The 18,759-nt window shown below is 36.3% G+C and overlaps 1 protein-coding gene across 1 annotated transcript in view; it reads right to left on the reverse strand.

The window, feature by feature from the left end:
• The window catches only part of LOC140745863 (uncharacterized), a 150,395-nt gene that overhangs the window by 47,287 nt on the left and 84,349 nt on the right, over positions 1-18,759 (reverse strand). Inside the window, exon 2 of the mRNA XM_073077795.1 lies at positions 11,733-11,927. Within this exon, the coding sequence (XP_072933896.1) occupies positions 11,733-11,817 (85 nt within the window). The 5' untranslated portion in view covers positions 11,818-11,927. The remainder of the gene's footprint in view (positions 1-11,732; positions 11,928-18,759) is intronic.

Here is an 18,759-nt window from a genome sequence, read left to right on the forward strand (position 1 = left end):
TTCCGAGGCGTTCCAGCTTAGTCCTCAGGGATAGCAGCGCATCTGTGGGCGACCTCAGGTAGGAATACCTAATCCTATCTGGGGTTGATTAAAGATGTCCATGGGCGGCAGTAGCCACTTACCATCAGGTGGACTGCATGCTCGTCTGCTACTCTTATATTATAAAAAAAAAAAAAAAAAAAAAAAAAAACTCTCTATAATCATGTTCAGGGTTTGTTTATGTACTTATAGGATTTACATTTTTAGAAATATTACACGAAACCTTAATAAAACGATGATAATTATTTTCCCTATCTTAAGTACTCGTAGCATTTTTGGCGACATTAGCGTCTATTAGCTTACAACCCTTATGGTGAACGCTTTGAAAGTGGTAGACACCTTCGACTCCGGCGGCACCACCGCCACACCTATTTCTGTCTATTAATAGTATTAAGCGCTGCTGTGTTGTAAGGGAGACATACTTTTCCAAGGCGTTCCGGCTTAGTCCTCAGGGATAGCGGCGTATCTGTGGACGACCACAGGTAGAATTATCTAATCCTATCTGGGTTCGATTACAGATGTCCATGAGCAGCAGTAGCCACTTATCATCAGGTGGACTACTATATTATAAAAAAAAACTAGTCCTACTATTAGGAGAGACCTGCCCTCTGCAACACAGAAGCGAGCAAAAAATATTATGAATAGTCCCACCCCAGTACCCACAAATTGGCATTTAAACTTAAAAAACAAACATGGTTAAGATTGCGACTCGAAGCTAACTATTCCAGGGACAATAAACCCGTAAACTACTTGTATGCTATTAAAAGAAACTAAACCAAAAGTACGGGTTACGTCCCTACATAAAATAGTAAGCGTCTTTTCCCAAGAGGAAAAGTAAGAAATTTTACACCCCACTTTACTACGCAAACATCTCAACCCGCCAACTACCTTTGGAAATACAGCTGCCTGTAATTCGATATCTTTTAATAGGCAATACGTTTAGGCAGCAGTGTTTTTACAATAGCGATAAGGTGTTTATATAGGTGTAGTCCGCGTAATACTGCTAGTCCGTTCTGAATATAGAAATGAATCATGTTGCCATAGTAAATTGTAGGACTGCACCTGCTCGCAACAACTTCAGAGCGGACTAGCAATCTGGCGCGGACTATAAGTGGGTTATTGTTTAGAGCGTAGAAGTAATGACAAAGTAGATGATTATTGTATTTTAAAACAAGGTAGTACCAGTATGGTTTAACTGAAAATTTACCACTGTCTCATGTATTTCTCTGTAAATCAGATCTCATGACTTCTTGTGTGTTCTTGTGTTCTTATAGGATGTGTTTTCCGTCTGACTTAAATAAGAGGCAACCATCTTAGATATCAAGAGGAGGTCTGTAAGTAGAACCTGCTCTGTTCCGTATGGAGTTGGTTACCTAATAAGTCTCTTAGTGGAGTTGCAAGCGAACATACAGTCTACTTGATAGTAAATGTATCATCAGGTAGACTGTACGCTCGTTTGCAACATCAACCTTATATAAAAAGAGTTGCTAGTTTTAATATTACCTCGATTCTTAGAAAATGTTTTTCTAAGGTAATCCATGTGTTTCCGTGTATACATTTGTGTACTTATTATTCAAAACTACAGAATATTGAGTGTTATTTATAAGTATTGATATTCTTGTAACAAAAAGTTTCCATATATACTCCTCCGAGCCGGATAGAAAAAAAATCAAGTAATTCAATGCTCAGTATTTATAAACATTGTGTTATGTTTTAGAACCCAACAATTTCACATATTTTAGTAAACATAACCGTTTATTTTGTTTCTTTCTCTGGTTGTCGACCATTTGACATTTTGCCAAGGGAAGAAAGGACATAATGTCCCATGCCGGCGACATAGTGTCTACCGCTCCCTTTGTGTAGGTTTGTGTACAAACATGTTATTTTTAGGTACTATTCGATGTAAATCAATGACGGTCTAGTGGTAAAAATATCGGTAAATAATAAAATATTTCTTAAAGATTTTTTTCTAAAGTAGTAAGTGGTTACTGCCGCCCATAGACTAGGACTCAGCTGGAATGCCTCAGAAAAGTATGTCTCCCTTAACACATCCTTCAAATCAGGACACAGCATCGCTTAACACTGCTGTTATGAGGCAGAAATAGATGTGGCGGTGGTGCCGCCGGAGTCGAACCACAAAGGGTTCTACCACCTTCAGATTTAGTTTTATGTCTATAATAAATTAAGCATGACTAACTTAAAATAAACGAAGGAGAACATTATGAGGAAATGTCATGATAACTTATTACTGAGAATTCTGCAGCACTGTTTTTGTAAAACAGAAATAGCGGTTGAACCCCAGCCTCTCGATCGAGAGGTCCGAGGTTCAAATCCCAGGCCTTTGATTTTTCAAAGTTATGTGCGTATTAGAAATTGAGAGATCATTAAAAAAGTTCTTAAAAGTATATTGTGTAAGTCTACCAATACGCATTTGGCCAGCACGGTACACTATGGCCTGATCCTTCTCATTCTGAGAGGAGACCCGTGCCCAGCAGTGGGACAGTTATAGGTTGACGACGAAGGCCCTAAATTATCTGGTATTTGTAATTAACATAAGTAAATCTTCATTACCAAACATTGAATTTCATTCAATTTAACTCCAGTCCCCAAATATTTTAATAAGGACAAGTTGAAAATAGTTTTACGTTTATTTTGGGATTGAGGGCATTACAGAACCCAAATTCGTGACATTTTCGCAATGACACGAACTCGGGCTCAACGGGATTATAAAATTCATATTAAAATAATGTTCAGATATAAATTTTATGAAATGCTACCAATCTATCTTTTGGGATTTGATAAGTTTTAAGGTGGAAACCTTTGTGGTTCGACTCCGGCGGCACCACCGCCACACATTATTCTAACTCATAACAGCAGTGTTAAGCGCTGCTGTGCTCTGGTTTGAAGGGTGTGGTAAGGGAGGCTTACTTTTCTAAGAAGGGGTAGCGACGTATCTGTGGTTGACCTCAGTTGACCGCAGATGAAATGCTATCTGGGGTGGATTACAGATGTCCAAGCGGCAGTAGGCACTTACCATCAGGTGGACTGCACCTCTGCTACTCCTATACTTCTATACTCCTATATTATAAAAAATATAGTAGAAAGATACTTCACCGTCTTGAAATTGAATGAAGCCACAAATCATCCTGAATGTCATTTATTGTTTGAATACTTGACAAATAAAAATCATTAAAAAAATACGTATCAATAACTAATACTAAGTAATTTACGTAATAAAGAAGTATTTCAAAAATTTTAGACATATTTTAGAACGGAGACATGGCAACACTTTATTTGCGCAACAATTTCAATTCTCAAAACTGTTTACACTTTCTTGTTAGGAGTGATCAATCTATGTATTTTACAGATCTTAGCTTTTGGCTAACAACTGTAATATTTTAGGCGTGAATGTAAAAATATTTTTTTGGGATTTGAATTTCGCGATTCGGGATTTTGGGCGCACACTGACGCTCGTGACCTGGCGATTCAATGTGGATTCGAAAAAAGAACGAAACATTTTTACTAACAGCGATTTTCTAAGGGTTCAATGTAAAAATATTTTTTGGGATTTGATTTTTGGGATTCGGGATTTTGGATAAAAGTGTCCGTGCCTTGATGATTGGTTGAGTGTGAATACCAGTATTCGCTACAATTTTGTTACTTATCAAAAATGTATTTAAACATAAGTTTGAATGAAAATGTGTTTTAGTTTGAATTTCAGCGTCGCTGTAATTTTGGCAAGCATGAAACCGTGACATTCGTATTAAGATACGGTCGCGTATTTAATAGTAAATTTAAATTAGAATATTAACTAGGGAATTATTATTAAAAACAAAAAACCGACTGCAGTTTACTTTTAACTGTATCACTCCCACTGACAATCGAGACGAATCCAACGACGCCTAATAACAATTCGTAAAACAATCTGCGCTGTATGACTTTTCAAAGAATCAGACATACTATAGTAGGTACATACGCTCGAAATAGCAGTGATAGCCTAGTGGTTAAGAAACTTGGCCTCTCGATCGAGGGGTCCGAGGTTCACATCCCAGGCAAGCACCTCTAATTTTCAAATTTTTGTGCGTATTAATTTCTAATTAATTATCACTTGCTAAACGGTGAAGGAAAAACACAGCGAGGAAACCTGCATACCTGAGAGATTTGTAAAAAAAAATCTCAAAGTTATGTAAAGTCTACCAATACGCACTTGGCCAGCGCGGTGAACTATGGTCTAATCCTTCTCATTCTGAGAGGAGACCCGTGCCCAGCAGTGGGACAGTATAGGGTTGATGATGATGATGATTACGCTCGAAATATATTTTCTTACAAAAAAAAAAACAAATTACATTACAAAAACTCTAAATAAAATAGGCATTTGTTACAAAACCGTCCAGTACCCTTACCATGAGTTTTCTAAACATCCCACAATTTTACGTTACGTTTACTCAATCCATTATGGTGTTCCGTTTGCTTCAGTAGACTGAATAAACGTAACAATAAGTAAGTGCTCAAGTCTTTTTGTCTGCCTCACATGTTCGCAAAAAACAGAGACAAAACATAAAGCGCCATTTTGTCAATTTAGACATTCAATGTTACGTTACTGACACTATAGTTCTGATACAATTCGCTAGGGGCGCCGATTGGAATTTGTATTGGCAAATACGTAAACAAATACTAAAACAGTCATATTTGTCAAAACGTAAAAACTCATGGTAAGGGTACAGTTCGTTCGTCCAGCAAATTGTCTACGAAATACAAGTTGGTGCCAAGTTCGTGAGTAATGAATATTTGAAAATGCGAGTTTTCGGTCCCCTGCAATGCGTCCCCAAGGACCGGGATTCGGGAGTCTCTTACGTCGACGATGTAAATTTGGAGAAATTTTGTTATAAGGAATAGGTGAGTTTGTAATATTTAACCTTATTTATTTTATATTCAGTATCTAGGTTATGGATATCTTTATTTCTATGGGTTAGAAAAATATTTCATTCTATGCACCTTTAGTAACCTTGAAAAACTTTTTTAATAATTATTGACACACACAACTTTGAAAAATCAGAGGTACCAAGATCGAACCTCGGACTTCACAGTTGAGAGGTTTTATTACAATATTATACAATATACATTAGGGTGGTGGTTAAATATTATTTTTTTGAGACACCCTGAAAAATCCTTCCTTTGAGGAAAATGACGGGAGATTTTTTTTGTTTAAACAAAAAGAACACTTAAGGTCATTTTTTTCATAAAATTGTATTTTTTTGAAATTTCTCCTACAGTATTCTGATTTGACAAAAACTTGTTCAGACTTTTTTGTAGGAAATTAAATTATCTAAAAAAAAGGTCTGTTATAATTTTTTTGAAAAGTTCATATTTATCAAGATATTCCCAATTATACCTAAGCAGCACAAAAAAAATGTTGACTTTTCGGTAAATAACATTTAACAATTTAAAATTACCTTAAGTCGGTCGGCGGCACATATTATTTTTGTTTAAACCAAAAAATATATACATTTCACACTTTCGAAAAACTCTCAAAATTATCTCCAACTCCAAAAAAATAAAAGATCGTGTCAGGGATTTGAACCCTGTATCGAAGCCAATATTAATTCCACTTAAAAGACTGATAAAAATAAAATGAAATTGGAAAATATATTAACGAGGTCATGATGAAGTTACTGATCCAAAATGAGTAATGGTAGAGAGATGACTCGGTTTTTTCGAAACCACCTACTTTATTAATGACTTTCATTAAGTGCTTAAATTAATATTTAGTGTAAAATATTCTCGGAATTTTAATACTAACTAAATACTTAAGATACTTTGTTAATTAGTAAAATTATTAGATTGGTTTAAGTATTAAGAGTAAAGAAAAAAATATGGAAAATATGTAAATAAATTACAGTGATGAAAAAGTGAATTAATAAGCAACAGGATTGTTCTCCGAAGGGACCACCGTAGCACTTACTTTTGCCTTATTACAGTAATGTTAAGCGTTATTGAACTTTAGTTTCAAAGATAGGGTAAGTGTATAAGGAATATTAAATTGGTGTTTCCCGAAAAAAACACTGATTGGTAAAAAGGTGGTAGAACCCTTTGTGGTTCGATTCCGGCGGCACCACCGTCACATCTATTTCTGCCTCATAATAGCAGTGTTGAGCGCTGCTGTGTTCTGGTTTGAAGGGTGTGGTAAGGGAGACATACTTTTCCGAGGCGTTCCAGCTTAGTCCTCAGGGATAGCGGCGCACCTATGGCCGACTCCAGGTAGGAATATTTTAATCCTATGTGGGGTTGATTAGCGGTGTCCATAGGCGGCAGTAGCCACTTACCATTAGGTGGACTGCATGCTCGTCTGCTACTGCCATATTATAAAAAAAACACTGATTGTGTTTTTTTGGAGATCCCGGAGTCCTAGACGTAAAACTGAGGACGGCCTTTGGGGAGCTTTATTGTGTAAAAATCCTACATAACCTGGTATCGCTTCCATGGTACCGGGTATCCTTTGTCAACAAAAAGTTCCACGATTGGAGGGTACCATAGCATTGAAGGCTTTAGGACCTTCGATCCACCAGACTACGAAATTAATGTAAACTACTCGGTTTTAACTATGTTTCGTCCAAATCCGTTTGTTAGTTTCCGCAATACACCACAGACTCGAAAATACACACATAACCAAAACTATATGAACTACAAAAAGTTATTTCACAATCACAGTCGAACCTTATCTACTTTTGTAGTTTGGGAGTCTATTTACCAACTTCTACTAAAATATTCTTCGAAAACAAGTTACAAGACTCAACAAACAAGTCCGCGAAGTCGTTCAAATGATTTCCCTCACGAGAGGTCACAAGACATGCTCGTATACAGTTTATTTGTCGGTTACGTAACCGATATCGTATCGATATTAATGTGGATAACTAGTTTTTGTTATCCAAATAATCTTTGTAATATATGATATGAAAATGTTGTGGAGGTATAGCTGTCATAATACCTGTATATTTGAAGATAAAAGTAAATTTAGAAATATTTCTAATGAAAAGATATTGAACTTTAAATGGTTATTGAAATCTATTGATAATAATAGCAATTTCTAAAATGTTACATTTATATTTAAAGTCTTATCAGTTAAAGTTATACATTTTCGTATTAAAAAATCAAGCTAATCGAAGCACAGTTTACCACCGTTACTATTGTTCAGACAAAACAAATACAAATAATAAACGCACTCGTTTTAACGCATATTCAGTTCGTCTCTTTCACACCTCAGGTATTCGAGAAAGTCGAAAAGAGACGTAGCTAATATAGAATTAAAAACGGTTTTAGTTGTACCTCCTGTTATTTGGTTTCCTTCGTTTGTCCATTTGTTGGTATTGTAACGGTTAGCCATATCTAGTGTATCGATATGGAATGATATAATAATGAAAACGGTTTTTAGCTACTTTACAGTATCAAAATTTCTAGTCAAAGTAACACACTATCGACGACTCTGGCCTACTTTTTAAGTATTTCCGAGCAGAAATAACATGTCAGACTATAACGAGTGGGAAATCGATTGGGAATCGTATCATTCGTCTTTTACTTGTCTGTAGAGGGTAATGTTTTCAAGCGTGTTACAGCCCTAGGCTATTTGGCGATCGCTGACGCCGCGCACCGACCTGCACCGTCAGTACACGTGTGCCCCAAATTATGTGTTATTACTAAGTTTCCTTATTGATGTAATTAAAAGAATTGGCATTCAATATTAGCAACTAAAATCGTGCTGTATTGTTTGATTAGTTATAACTTAAATTGTAATTTTCTTTTCATTAAATAGTTTGTAGTAAATTTGTTTTTTTTTTTAAGTCCTCCGGCTGTCGTTAACGTAATTAGCGCATGTATGTTTGTACGTATGTATGTATGTATGTACGTATGTATGTATGTATGTATGTATGTATGTATGTATGTATGTTTGTATGTATGTACGTATGTATGTATGTATGTATGTATGTATGTATGTATGTATGTATGTTTGTATGTATGTTATACAGTCCAAATGACTGGATGGATTCAAACATGTGAGGTGTCGTTGGATTCATCTAAATTGTGGGAGTGACATTGGCTGAAGGTTGTTGAAGGTGGTAGAACCCTATGTGGTTCGACGTCGGCGGCACCATCGCCACACCTACTTCTACCTTATAACAGCAGTGTTAATCACTGCTGTGTTCCGGTTTGCAGGGTGTGGTAAGAGAGACATACTTTTCCTAGATATACCAGCTTTGTCCTGAGGGGTAGCGGCGCATCTGTAGTCGACCTCAGCTAGGAATATCTAATGCTATCTGGGGTTGATTACATATGTCCATAGGCGGCAGTAGCCATTTACCATCAGGTGGATTGCATGCTCGTCTGCTTTCACTCAATTATTATAAACAGTTGGAGTTTTGTTTTTTTTTTTTTATAATAATTACTAGTTAATTGAAGTAGTGAAATATATGCAACGACCTGTGTGGCGGTCACCATACTGGTCTGACGCATCTAAATGATGACTTTAGAATTTTCTGGGTCTGGGTGTTTGAGGTCGTATTTGTATTCATAGCACCCATGTCACATTACTCCAAAATTACTCTATTCCAATTTAATCTAAAATTACTCTGATTACCTATAAATTATTCTACCACCTTTCACAAATATAACAAAATGAATCGTTTCAATGTTTTTAAGCTTAATACTTTTATACGGAGACATTCTTCAAGGAAAACTTTTCATTATTTATTAAAGCTCGGAAAACATTTTTATCCGAGAGACAATATAACATTAAGTCCGAGGAACTTATAAAGAAGCTTATAAAAGTTTTAACTCTGTAAGAATATTATTAAAACTGAATTAAATTTGAACTTTTGATACCTTTTAAATCGGAATACAACCTTACTATATTGCTTCTATAAGATAAGACGAATTTATTGGCACGGATCTTCATGTAATATGGTTTATTAGGTGGTAGAACCCTCTGTGGTTCGATTACGGCACCACCGCCTCACGTATTTCTGTCTAATAACAGCAGTGTTAAGCGCTGCTGTGTTCTAGTTTGAATTTTGTGGTAAAGAAGACATACTTTCATGAGGCATTCAAGCTTAGTCCTCAGGCATAGCGGCCCATCTGTGGCCGATATTAGAAAGGAATATAATCTTATTAGGGGTTAATTACAGATGTCCATAGGCGACAGTAGCCACTTACCATCAAAAGGACTGCAAATTAAAAAAGACGGATTTAAACTATTGACAAGCATAGACATATTCAAAATCAAAGATGTGTAGAAGTTTATCCAAGGACCCATATTGTCTAAGGTTATATTTATACTATTAAGCTATCACTGATCGATATGATTAAACAACATTAATACAATTCCCCCATTTTTGAACCACTGCTGGGCACATGTATCCGTGTATCCATTATCATTACGAAGAGTCCATCATTGACTTATTTCGAATTTCTAGACTTCCCACACGTAAAAAAAAATTAAAATCTTTCAGGTGTAACAATAAATCTCTAGGGATGTGTTTCTTAACAGCCTATTTTCAGCAGTGACCCTTAAAAGGCTGATGGATGGATGGAAAACAACTCATAACTTCTAAAAGCAGTGTACGTAGGATTTTAATCTCGGACCCCTAGAGAGAGGCCCGTAGAGAACAGATAATATAGAGAGCCCCAATTTCAAACTACTATCATAAATCATATGAACAACAAAGGAAACCCCCTATAACTAACACGAAACATCTTAATAACTGTAATAGTTTGGACAGAAACTTCGTTTTGTCTAATTTCGTAGATCTGGTTACGTCAACTCAAATATTCATGGAGTTCAAAATAGGAGTTCCGCTTTCCATATTTTATGCAAACTTCCCAATTTGTGATACCTCAACGTTTGAAACGAGGTCAGTTGCTTATTTTTTATGTAGCGAAGTAGCAATATGCACCGTTTTCTTCAAATTCACATGACGTCATCATTGCTGCCAATGCACATTTTTTTACATGAGAGAATTATTATAAAAACAAAATTATGCTTATGTCACCTCCACAATTTTGAAGAATCCAGCGGAAACTCATATGTATACTAATATTATAAAGAGGAAAATTTGGTTTGTTTGTTTGATTGTAATGAATAGGCTCAAAAACTACTGGGACGATTTTAAAAATTCTTTCATCATTCGAAAGCTACATTATCCACGAGTAACATAGGCTATATTTTATATGAATTATATTTGATACATAGATTTTGAGGCGGTACACAGTTTGTTGGGTCAGCTAGTAGTATATAAAACCTGTCCAGCCGATTAATCTACACGGCCTGCCAAAGAATTGGACATAGGTATATCAGTAGAAGGCTGTTACGCGTTAATTAGATATTCTTTGGTTCTTAAGTCCAAGACGGATATTTAAGTCTATAAAGCTGATAAGGCAGACAGACTATCTTATCGCAAGCGAATGTATAAACTGACAGACATTTGCATATTTAATGAAATTAAAACAGAAAACAAGCATGCCTCGGAAAAGTATGTCTCCCTTACCACACCCTTCAAAACGGAACACAGTAGTGTTTAACACTGCTGCTATTAGGCAGAAATAGGTGTGGCGGTGGTGCCGCCGGAGCCGAACCACAAAGAGTTCTACCACCTTCTAAAGATCTGAAGAGAATCGAAAAATATATTGAAATACTACTTGAATTCGACCACACGGACGTTCTCATGATGACTAACACTACCACTACATGAGGACTAAGTTGATATGCCTCCTGAATTGTTTTTACCACACCCTAAAAATCAGAACACGGCAACATAACGCAGAATAAGTAACGCAATACCTCCGGATCCGAACCACAAAGGCTTCTGGTTTTAGAATACCAGGAATCATAAATACAGCGGCTTTGAACACGGTTTCTCCTACTTTATCGAAACAGTATTTTTCTTTCTCCAACAAACTTGTTCTATAAGTACTCAGTTATTTATGGCTCAAACAGAGTTTATTGCGGAAGTTTTTTCATTATACCCTTAGGAAGTACTGCCTTTTAAGCGTCGACTAAGATTTTTTCCTTCTATTTGTTGTAAAATTTTATTATCCAGAAGAAACCGTTCTATGTAGATGACTAGCAATTTCTGTATCAAACCATAGCTTTAGTTTCGTTATCGATATTTAGGGTTGCGTAGCGTAAGATAAAAACGCTACACATAGTTATTTTCTATAAAATTTCTAAATGTCTGCCTGACCAGGAATCAAATCTGGAACGCTTCGCCTGGCAAGCAATGCTAGTCACTAACGGCAGGTGACGACTATTTTTGGCTGTCGTCGGTGATTGCTGACAACCGTCACTTGTCAACGACCGATGACAAAATACTATCGTTAAACGGGACCACATTTTATTGTTTATCGCTGTCCACCTATGGCTATAATCGGCGATACTTGGACAGTCGTAGAATATTGCCTATGGTCGTCAAGGACACCCAGCTACTACCACCGAGTATCAACTATCGAAAATCGACAATAGGCGACCATCGGCAATAGTCCTCTACCTCATGTAACTCTTAATACGTCGCTCATATACTCTTAGACACCTGACCTGTTTGGTGATCGAACTCGAAACCTTGCATAACAGTCAAAGTCATCAAGACAAAAGTCCCTAAAAACCAAAATACTCGTAGATGTTAACCAGCTATAATCTAGCTACTTACCTTTATCATCAGCTCGAAATTCGGCCTCCAGCTCGGCCTTAGACGGCTCGGGCTCCGCCTGGGCCGCCGGCTTGCTCGTCTTCATGCTTATGGACTTCCTGGTCTGGTGTCCCCGGAAAACCGCCTGGATCTTCGTCGCAGCACGCTCCTCCGATGCTTGCTCCTGATCCCCTGGCGTTTCTTTTTGTTTCTCCTCTGGAACGATAAGATAAAAGATTTGAAGATTTATGTTTATTGAGCATATGTATGATATGTCATGTTAGAGTTGTTTATTCTAACTTTTTTGTGCAAATAGTTTTCCTGTTGAAGCGGTTTTTTTTCATAATAGAGGAGTACCAGACAAGCTTGCAGTCCTGATGGTAAGAGCCTACTGCTGCCCATACACCCCTAGCCCCGCCAACCCCGGATAGGATTAGATATTGCTACCTCAGGTCGCCCACAAATGCGCCAATACCCCTGAGAACTAAACTGAAACGCCTCGAAAAAGTATATCTCCCTTACCACACCCTTCAAATCAAAACACGGCAGCGCTTAACACTGCTGTTATGAGGCTGAAATAGGTTCGGCGGTGGTGCCGCCGGAGTCGAACCACAAAGGGTTCTCTTCCTTTGGGTCTCGATGTATTCGGCTATATGTTACTTCCACAACATAGGCTATATTTTTTAAACAGTCGAATTTTTGTTTTTTAAAATAATTTCTAATGCTATGTTTTAATTCAACTAAAGTAATATAAATACAATTCGTAGATTAATATGCTCGAAAGACATTCCCATCCACAATTGGATACAAATCGGTGTAGCGGCGAAAAATATGTAAATTATAATTGTTATTTCGATTATAGAAAATTTATTATCTGGGGGCCTAGCCATGTTACAAACTTTGCATTCTATTCGTTTTCTATTCTATTCGTTAGCAAGTTTCATTCTACATATACGATAAGTCTATGGTTAGCGATCACATTTAATATCAATGAGCCGTCAAATACAATATCGTCTGGTTTCTACACCAGCCAAAATACCTACATGGTAATGATTAATTATTTAATAGTAATATTAAAATATAACGTCATAATATACATAAAAAATATACCATATTTTATAGTACATGTATTTTGTTAATTAAAACTATTTGCAAAAACTAAACTTAATAATGTCTATGAACGGTAACTATGGTGATTGGTGATTGTTTACAAAGAGCATACAAATTATTGTTTATAACGATACTACTAATGACAGTAACAGCGATTGCATATAATTTTGTGATGTGACCAAAAGAAAATATCTGGACGTCCAACTTCCTAAAATTTACTGGCTCATGGCACGAATGTCTCTCAGCAACAAACTTGACTACTACAAAGTCATACTAAAACCGATATGGTCATATGGATCTAAGCTTTGGAGAACCGCATCCAACTCAAACTTGGACATCACACAACGCTTCCAATCGAAAATGCTTCGCATGATAGCTGATGCCGCAGAGACAACAGAGAAAGAGGAAGTGACAAATAAACTAAAATCATATACTCGTCATATAAGGACACCCCAATGGGCTTGCTAGTGAGCTATGAAATCCACCCGCACTTTTAAGCTCATCAAAAGGAGAGCTACTCAGGATCTTCTCCCATCGTAGGAGCGGCTTCCGAGGAGGCAATAATTATAAATGGGTATGTCACTGGGTGTATACCATACATGCCATCTCAACAAATAAACCTCATAACCACCAGCGTTATGCCTAGACAGGGAGATTGCAGGGAAACAGGAGATAATAATGAAAAAAAGGATACGGATATTAATATTATATTTTTCTTTTAAGATTTAAATAAATTGTTTAGTTACAAGTAAAGTTATTATGAGAAGGATTAATAATGATTCAATAAAACAGTTAAACTGAGACAATATTTTTATTTAAGCACTGGAATAACTCTAAGTTATCTACTTATCTATTGTATTATATGTTCATATTAATTTAAAATAGAAAAACGTCTGTGCAATTCATTTCTATAATATTTTAGGATACACTAGTTATAGAGAGCCATATTCAAATTTCAACACATTTAAAGTATACATATATATAGTATACATTTTCAAATGATCAAAAGTAATTAAAGTCTATAAAGCAGTGATAGCGCGTAGTGAAGTGACAAACAGCTGATACAGAATTCGCCATTTTATTAGCGTTTACGTTTTCTACAGGGTCGGCGCGATCGCTCACTATGACATTTATCTTAGAATACGCTTCGCTAACAAATTTGACAAAAAAATCAAAAGGTTGTCAAAAGGTTGTCAAAGGTTGTCATTTGTATGGAAAAAAGCAATGACATGGGCATTGTAGAATCGCTAGCGTTCTATTCTATCGTGTAACTTGGCTACGACTTTTCTACTTCGCTATTTTGATCACGTGATCATTGATAATTTCATACATTTTAGCGTTTCTATAGCGTTTCTACAGCGTAAGCGACTGTAGAATGTCAACTTGGCTAGCCCCCCAGATATAGCAAAACATTTTATATTATGATCAATCTAAATTGTCATTTTGTTCATTCGATACCAAACCGCAATGTAGTGAGTTATTGAAATAGGTCATAATAAATTTAAATTGCACTTTATATCAGTTATATTACTATTTAATGAACCGTAAACATGGATATCGTTTTATTATTGATATTTATCAATGTTTTCATTAATATCAAGGTTTTCGTTGTACAGTCACTGCTAGGCATATTTAGACTCTCGATATAAATGGGGATTAATCAAATAGGCCAAGCTGTATTTTTTTTAGGAAATAGAAGTAGCAAACCAGCCTCCACATATTTAATTAGAAGTGTCTATTGTCGCCCATAGACTTTTAAATCCCAGATAAGATTAGCGTCCTACCTGAGGACGGCTACAGTACTTTGCTATCCTTGAGGACTAAGTTGTAATGCCTCCTATAAGTTTCGTTTTTCTAAGTTCACGCATCAAACTAGAACACATCATAGTTAAGTACTGCGTTATAAGGAAATTAATTAATAGCAGTGGTGCCCCTGAAGTCGATTCACGAAGAGTTTTACCACTTTTCATGGTTTCCACGTCTTATTGTCCATACGTTTGCTGTTAACTAAAATGCATTTGGTGGTGGTAGAACCCTTTGTGGTTCCACTACGGTAGTACCACAGCCACGTCTATTTCTCATAACAGCAGTGTTAAACGCTCCTGTGTTCTCTATCTCTGTTTGAAGGGTCTGGTAAAGGAGACATACTTTTCCGAGGCGTTCCATCTTAGTCCTCAGGGGTAGCGGCGCATCTGTGGCCGACCTCAGGTAGGAATATCTATCCTATCTGGGGTTGATTACAGATGTCCATGGGCGGCAGCCACTTACCATCAGGTCTACCTGCTACTGCAGTCTACTGCATGCTCGTCTGCTATTCCTATAGTAATCCTATATTAAAAGTGTGTGTGGGTTTATACCATGATATTTGATATGATTCCTTAAAATCGAATAAAAACAAAACACAAAAGTTCTAAAAATGTACACGCTAAACCATTTACACGATAAAACTTAGCAATTCAAAGTAACAGCAAATATATCGTCACGCGTGAGTTGCTGGGGTAGTTATTCACGCATCGTTCATTTATTCACGCACCAAGTACCTGGAACTGCAGTTGAAACTACGTTACGTAACGAATTGGATAAACTTGTTTTAGTTTATATGTACATTTATGTAACTGGTTCACGTTGCTTTTGAAGTTATTTAGTTATTCAAGAATTATTCATTTGAAGGAACATATCGTTTAGACGTATCCTATACAACGTATCTAGACTTAAATGCCAAAACAATATTTGAATTTCACACATCATTTTTATACTTAACTTATACTTAACATTATTTTCTGAAGCGGCGTTGACACACATCATTAAGTAAGGTTTAAATACAACACCACAAAGCTAGTCACTGACGTTTTTTTATTTCAAAGCAAAAAGTGTGCGTAAATTAAAGACAGCACGCACTTCACTTCGTTAGAGAAAATCCGTATGCACAATCAAATAGTAAAAAAAGTTTGGAAAATCCAAAAGTGCACGACTCATAATGCTCATTTAATTATGAAATAAAAAAAAAAAAAACTTAAGTCGTTCAAAATTAATTGCCGAAAAAACAGCTGTAGTAGGAAGAAGGTACTGCACAAGCGCCCCTGGTGGAATAAATGTACATAATATCTATAGATATACAGTCTTGTAGTTTTCGTTTTTTATTAATTGCAATTAAACGACACTGAATTAATTAATCATTCGCATTCAGTGACCTACAATCGTCGATTAGAATTTAAAAAAAAAATTAACTCAAATGATGGAATTTTCACAAGTTACAGTGTTTTCAGGTTTCCCACATGACGGACAGGAAAATTTTTTGACCTATTTTGGTGTTTTTTTCCAATTCTATTGCAGTAAATCAATTTTTAAAAAGTATGGAATTAATCTCCATTAAATTATCTCGACAATAGTATGCAAAATATCTTGATTCCGTGAACTATCAAGGCTATAATAATAAAAATAGCCGCCAAAATGAAGCGAAAAAAATTTTTCGATCGTAAAGCACTCTCTGATGCTTCGCATCATGAGTCGTGCAAAAGACAAAGCAAATGTTTACGCGTGAGCTGATGACGCAGTTATTCAGTTATTCACGCACCATTTAGTAACGTGACCTCGAAACGGCTTTTGAAAAAATTGCTACGCAACATTAAATTAAAAGGAGTTAGAATGTAACGTTTTCTCCTGATATAGGAATGCTGAATGCTGATATGTCGTAAAATGTCTAGCGTCGGTATTGATGGGCAATGGGCATGAATGGCAAGACTTGGACAGTCGTAGAATATTTCCTATGGTCGTCAAGGATACCCAGCTACTGCCACCGACCATCAACTATCGACAATCGTCAATAATAGGATACAATAGGCGACAGATATGACAATGTGTTAACATTACATGCTTTTCAATAATTTTTTATCTACAGTTTCAGTGAGGAATATAAAATGCCGCAATTTTAGATCACACAATCAACGGTGTCAGAGGCTGTAACGATGTGAAACATGGTATATTTAATCAATACATTTCAGGCCTTCTCGCGACGTTTTTCTTCACCGTTACAGTGATAAATAATTTGAAGAATCAAAAGGTTTCAACCTGCCTGATCATAAGGCCGAGATTCGACTACTAAGCTATCACTGCTTCCATGCAAGCATCAGTAATATTTCAAAACTCACTTCGCTCTAAGCATTGCTCGCACAGTTATTCTACTCGCTCTAAGTTTGCCCCTAGCTGGAATATTTCCATAATTTCACAACTCCAAAATTCTGCATTTGACTTTAGTGGTTGCAACTTCGTGGAAATATGCCGGGACCAAAATTTGTCCTTTGTACGATCTGCACCTCTGTCTGATGTAGAAGTAAATGTTACTCTGAAATATTATTTGAATGTGGGTCGAACCCTTTGTTTCGATTCCAAAGGCACAATTGCCACTTATTTTTGCCTAGTAAAAGCTATAGCTTTTAACGCTTTATAAAGCGCTACTGTTTTGATTTAAAGCATGTGTGAGACGATCCAATTTATTCCTCAAGGGTGGCAAAGTATCTGCGACCCACCCAGATTCAGACCCACCGCAGGATTCTAATTTTATCTGGAGTTGATTACAAAATTCGATGGCAGAAAATAACTACGTACCATCATGTGGACTGCATGCTCACTTTTATAAAGAAGTATGAAAACATCAAACGGCCCTAAATGTGATGTTTCGACACAAATACTGTAAGTAGAATCGTGCTTTGTAATGTATAACTTGAGTATTATTATAAAAAACAAAAACCCATTTTTTTTAAATACAGCCTATGTCATTGCTACAATTTAAACTAATCCAATGACACCTCATATTTTATTATTAGTAAATCTCAGGCTTGCCAAGAATGAGATATAAGACTCGAAAATCACTGCCCTCTGCAGTAAAAAAATGAAAGAAAATAAAATTCTTATCTAAAAATTTCGACACGAAATAACACTACACACACTAATGTAATTACCAAAATAAACACTACAAAGCATTGTCTTGCATACAGACGAAAGAAAAATGAAATGTCACTCCTCAAAGAGAACTTTTGGCACAAAAGCTTCAAAGGGAACTTTACAGAACTTGTCTAATTAGACGGAGTGCTTTATTGTTTTTATTGATTTGTTGTTTGCTTATTTCCGATTTTGACAAAGCGTTTTATGGGATTTAATATATACTTTTGAATCTTTAGGAGTTGATCTTTGAATTTAACGAGTAATGGAAACGAAAATGTGGTAGGAACCTATGTGATTAGATTCCGATGGCACCACCGCCACACCTATTTCTACTTAATGACAGTAGTGTTAAGTACTACTGTTTTCTGGTTTGAAGGGTATGATAAGGGAGACATACTTTACCCAGGCGTTCCAGCTTAGTCCTCATAGTTAGCAGCGCATCTGTGGCCCACCGCAGGTAGGATCTAATCCTATGGGGTTGATTACAGATGTCCATGGCTTGCAGTATCCAATTACCATCAGGTGAATTGCATGCTCGTACTAAGGACTAAGTTGGAACGCGTGGCAAAAATATGTCTCCCTTACCACACCCTTCAAACTAGAACAGAGCAGTGCTTAATAGTGCTGTATAGGTAGAAATAGGTGCGGTGGTGGTGGCGCCGGAGTCGAACCACAAAGGGTTCTACCACGTTAAAAACTGTCAAACAATCTTTGCTAAGCAAAATTTGAATATATTGTGTAGTAACAACGGTCGGGAGTAAATCTTGAAATATACACAACTCATGTATAAAATTTAAATTTAGTTTACATTTTATTTCAACATCCGAGCAAAATATTTTAAAAGTCCTATTTCTTGAGGCCCTTAATAGTCTCGCAGTACTTACCTCGTACTCGGATCTTAAGTACACGCGGTTGAGTGTTTAGAGAGTGCATATAATTTTTAGGCTGTCTACGCACTGGGTGATAATGACAGGTAATGTGACAGGTGACGTAACAG

Source organism: Epargyreus clarus, unplaced genomic scaffold (assembly GCF_041222505.1).
Source record: "Epargyreus clarus isolate Ecla_fem2 unplaced genomic scaffold, WU_Ecla_fem_2.2 ptg000011l, whole genome shotgun sequence".
NCBI lineage: Eukaryota > Metazoa > Arthropoda > Insecta > Lepidoptera > Hesperiidae > Epargyreus > Epargyreus clarus.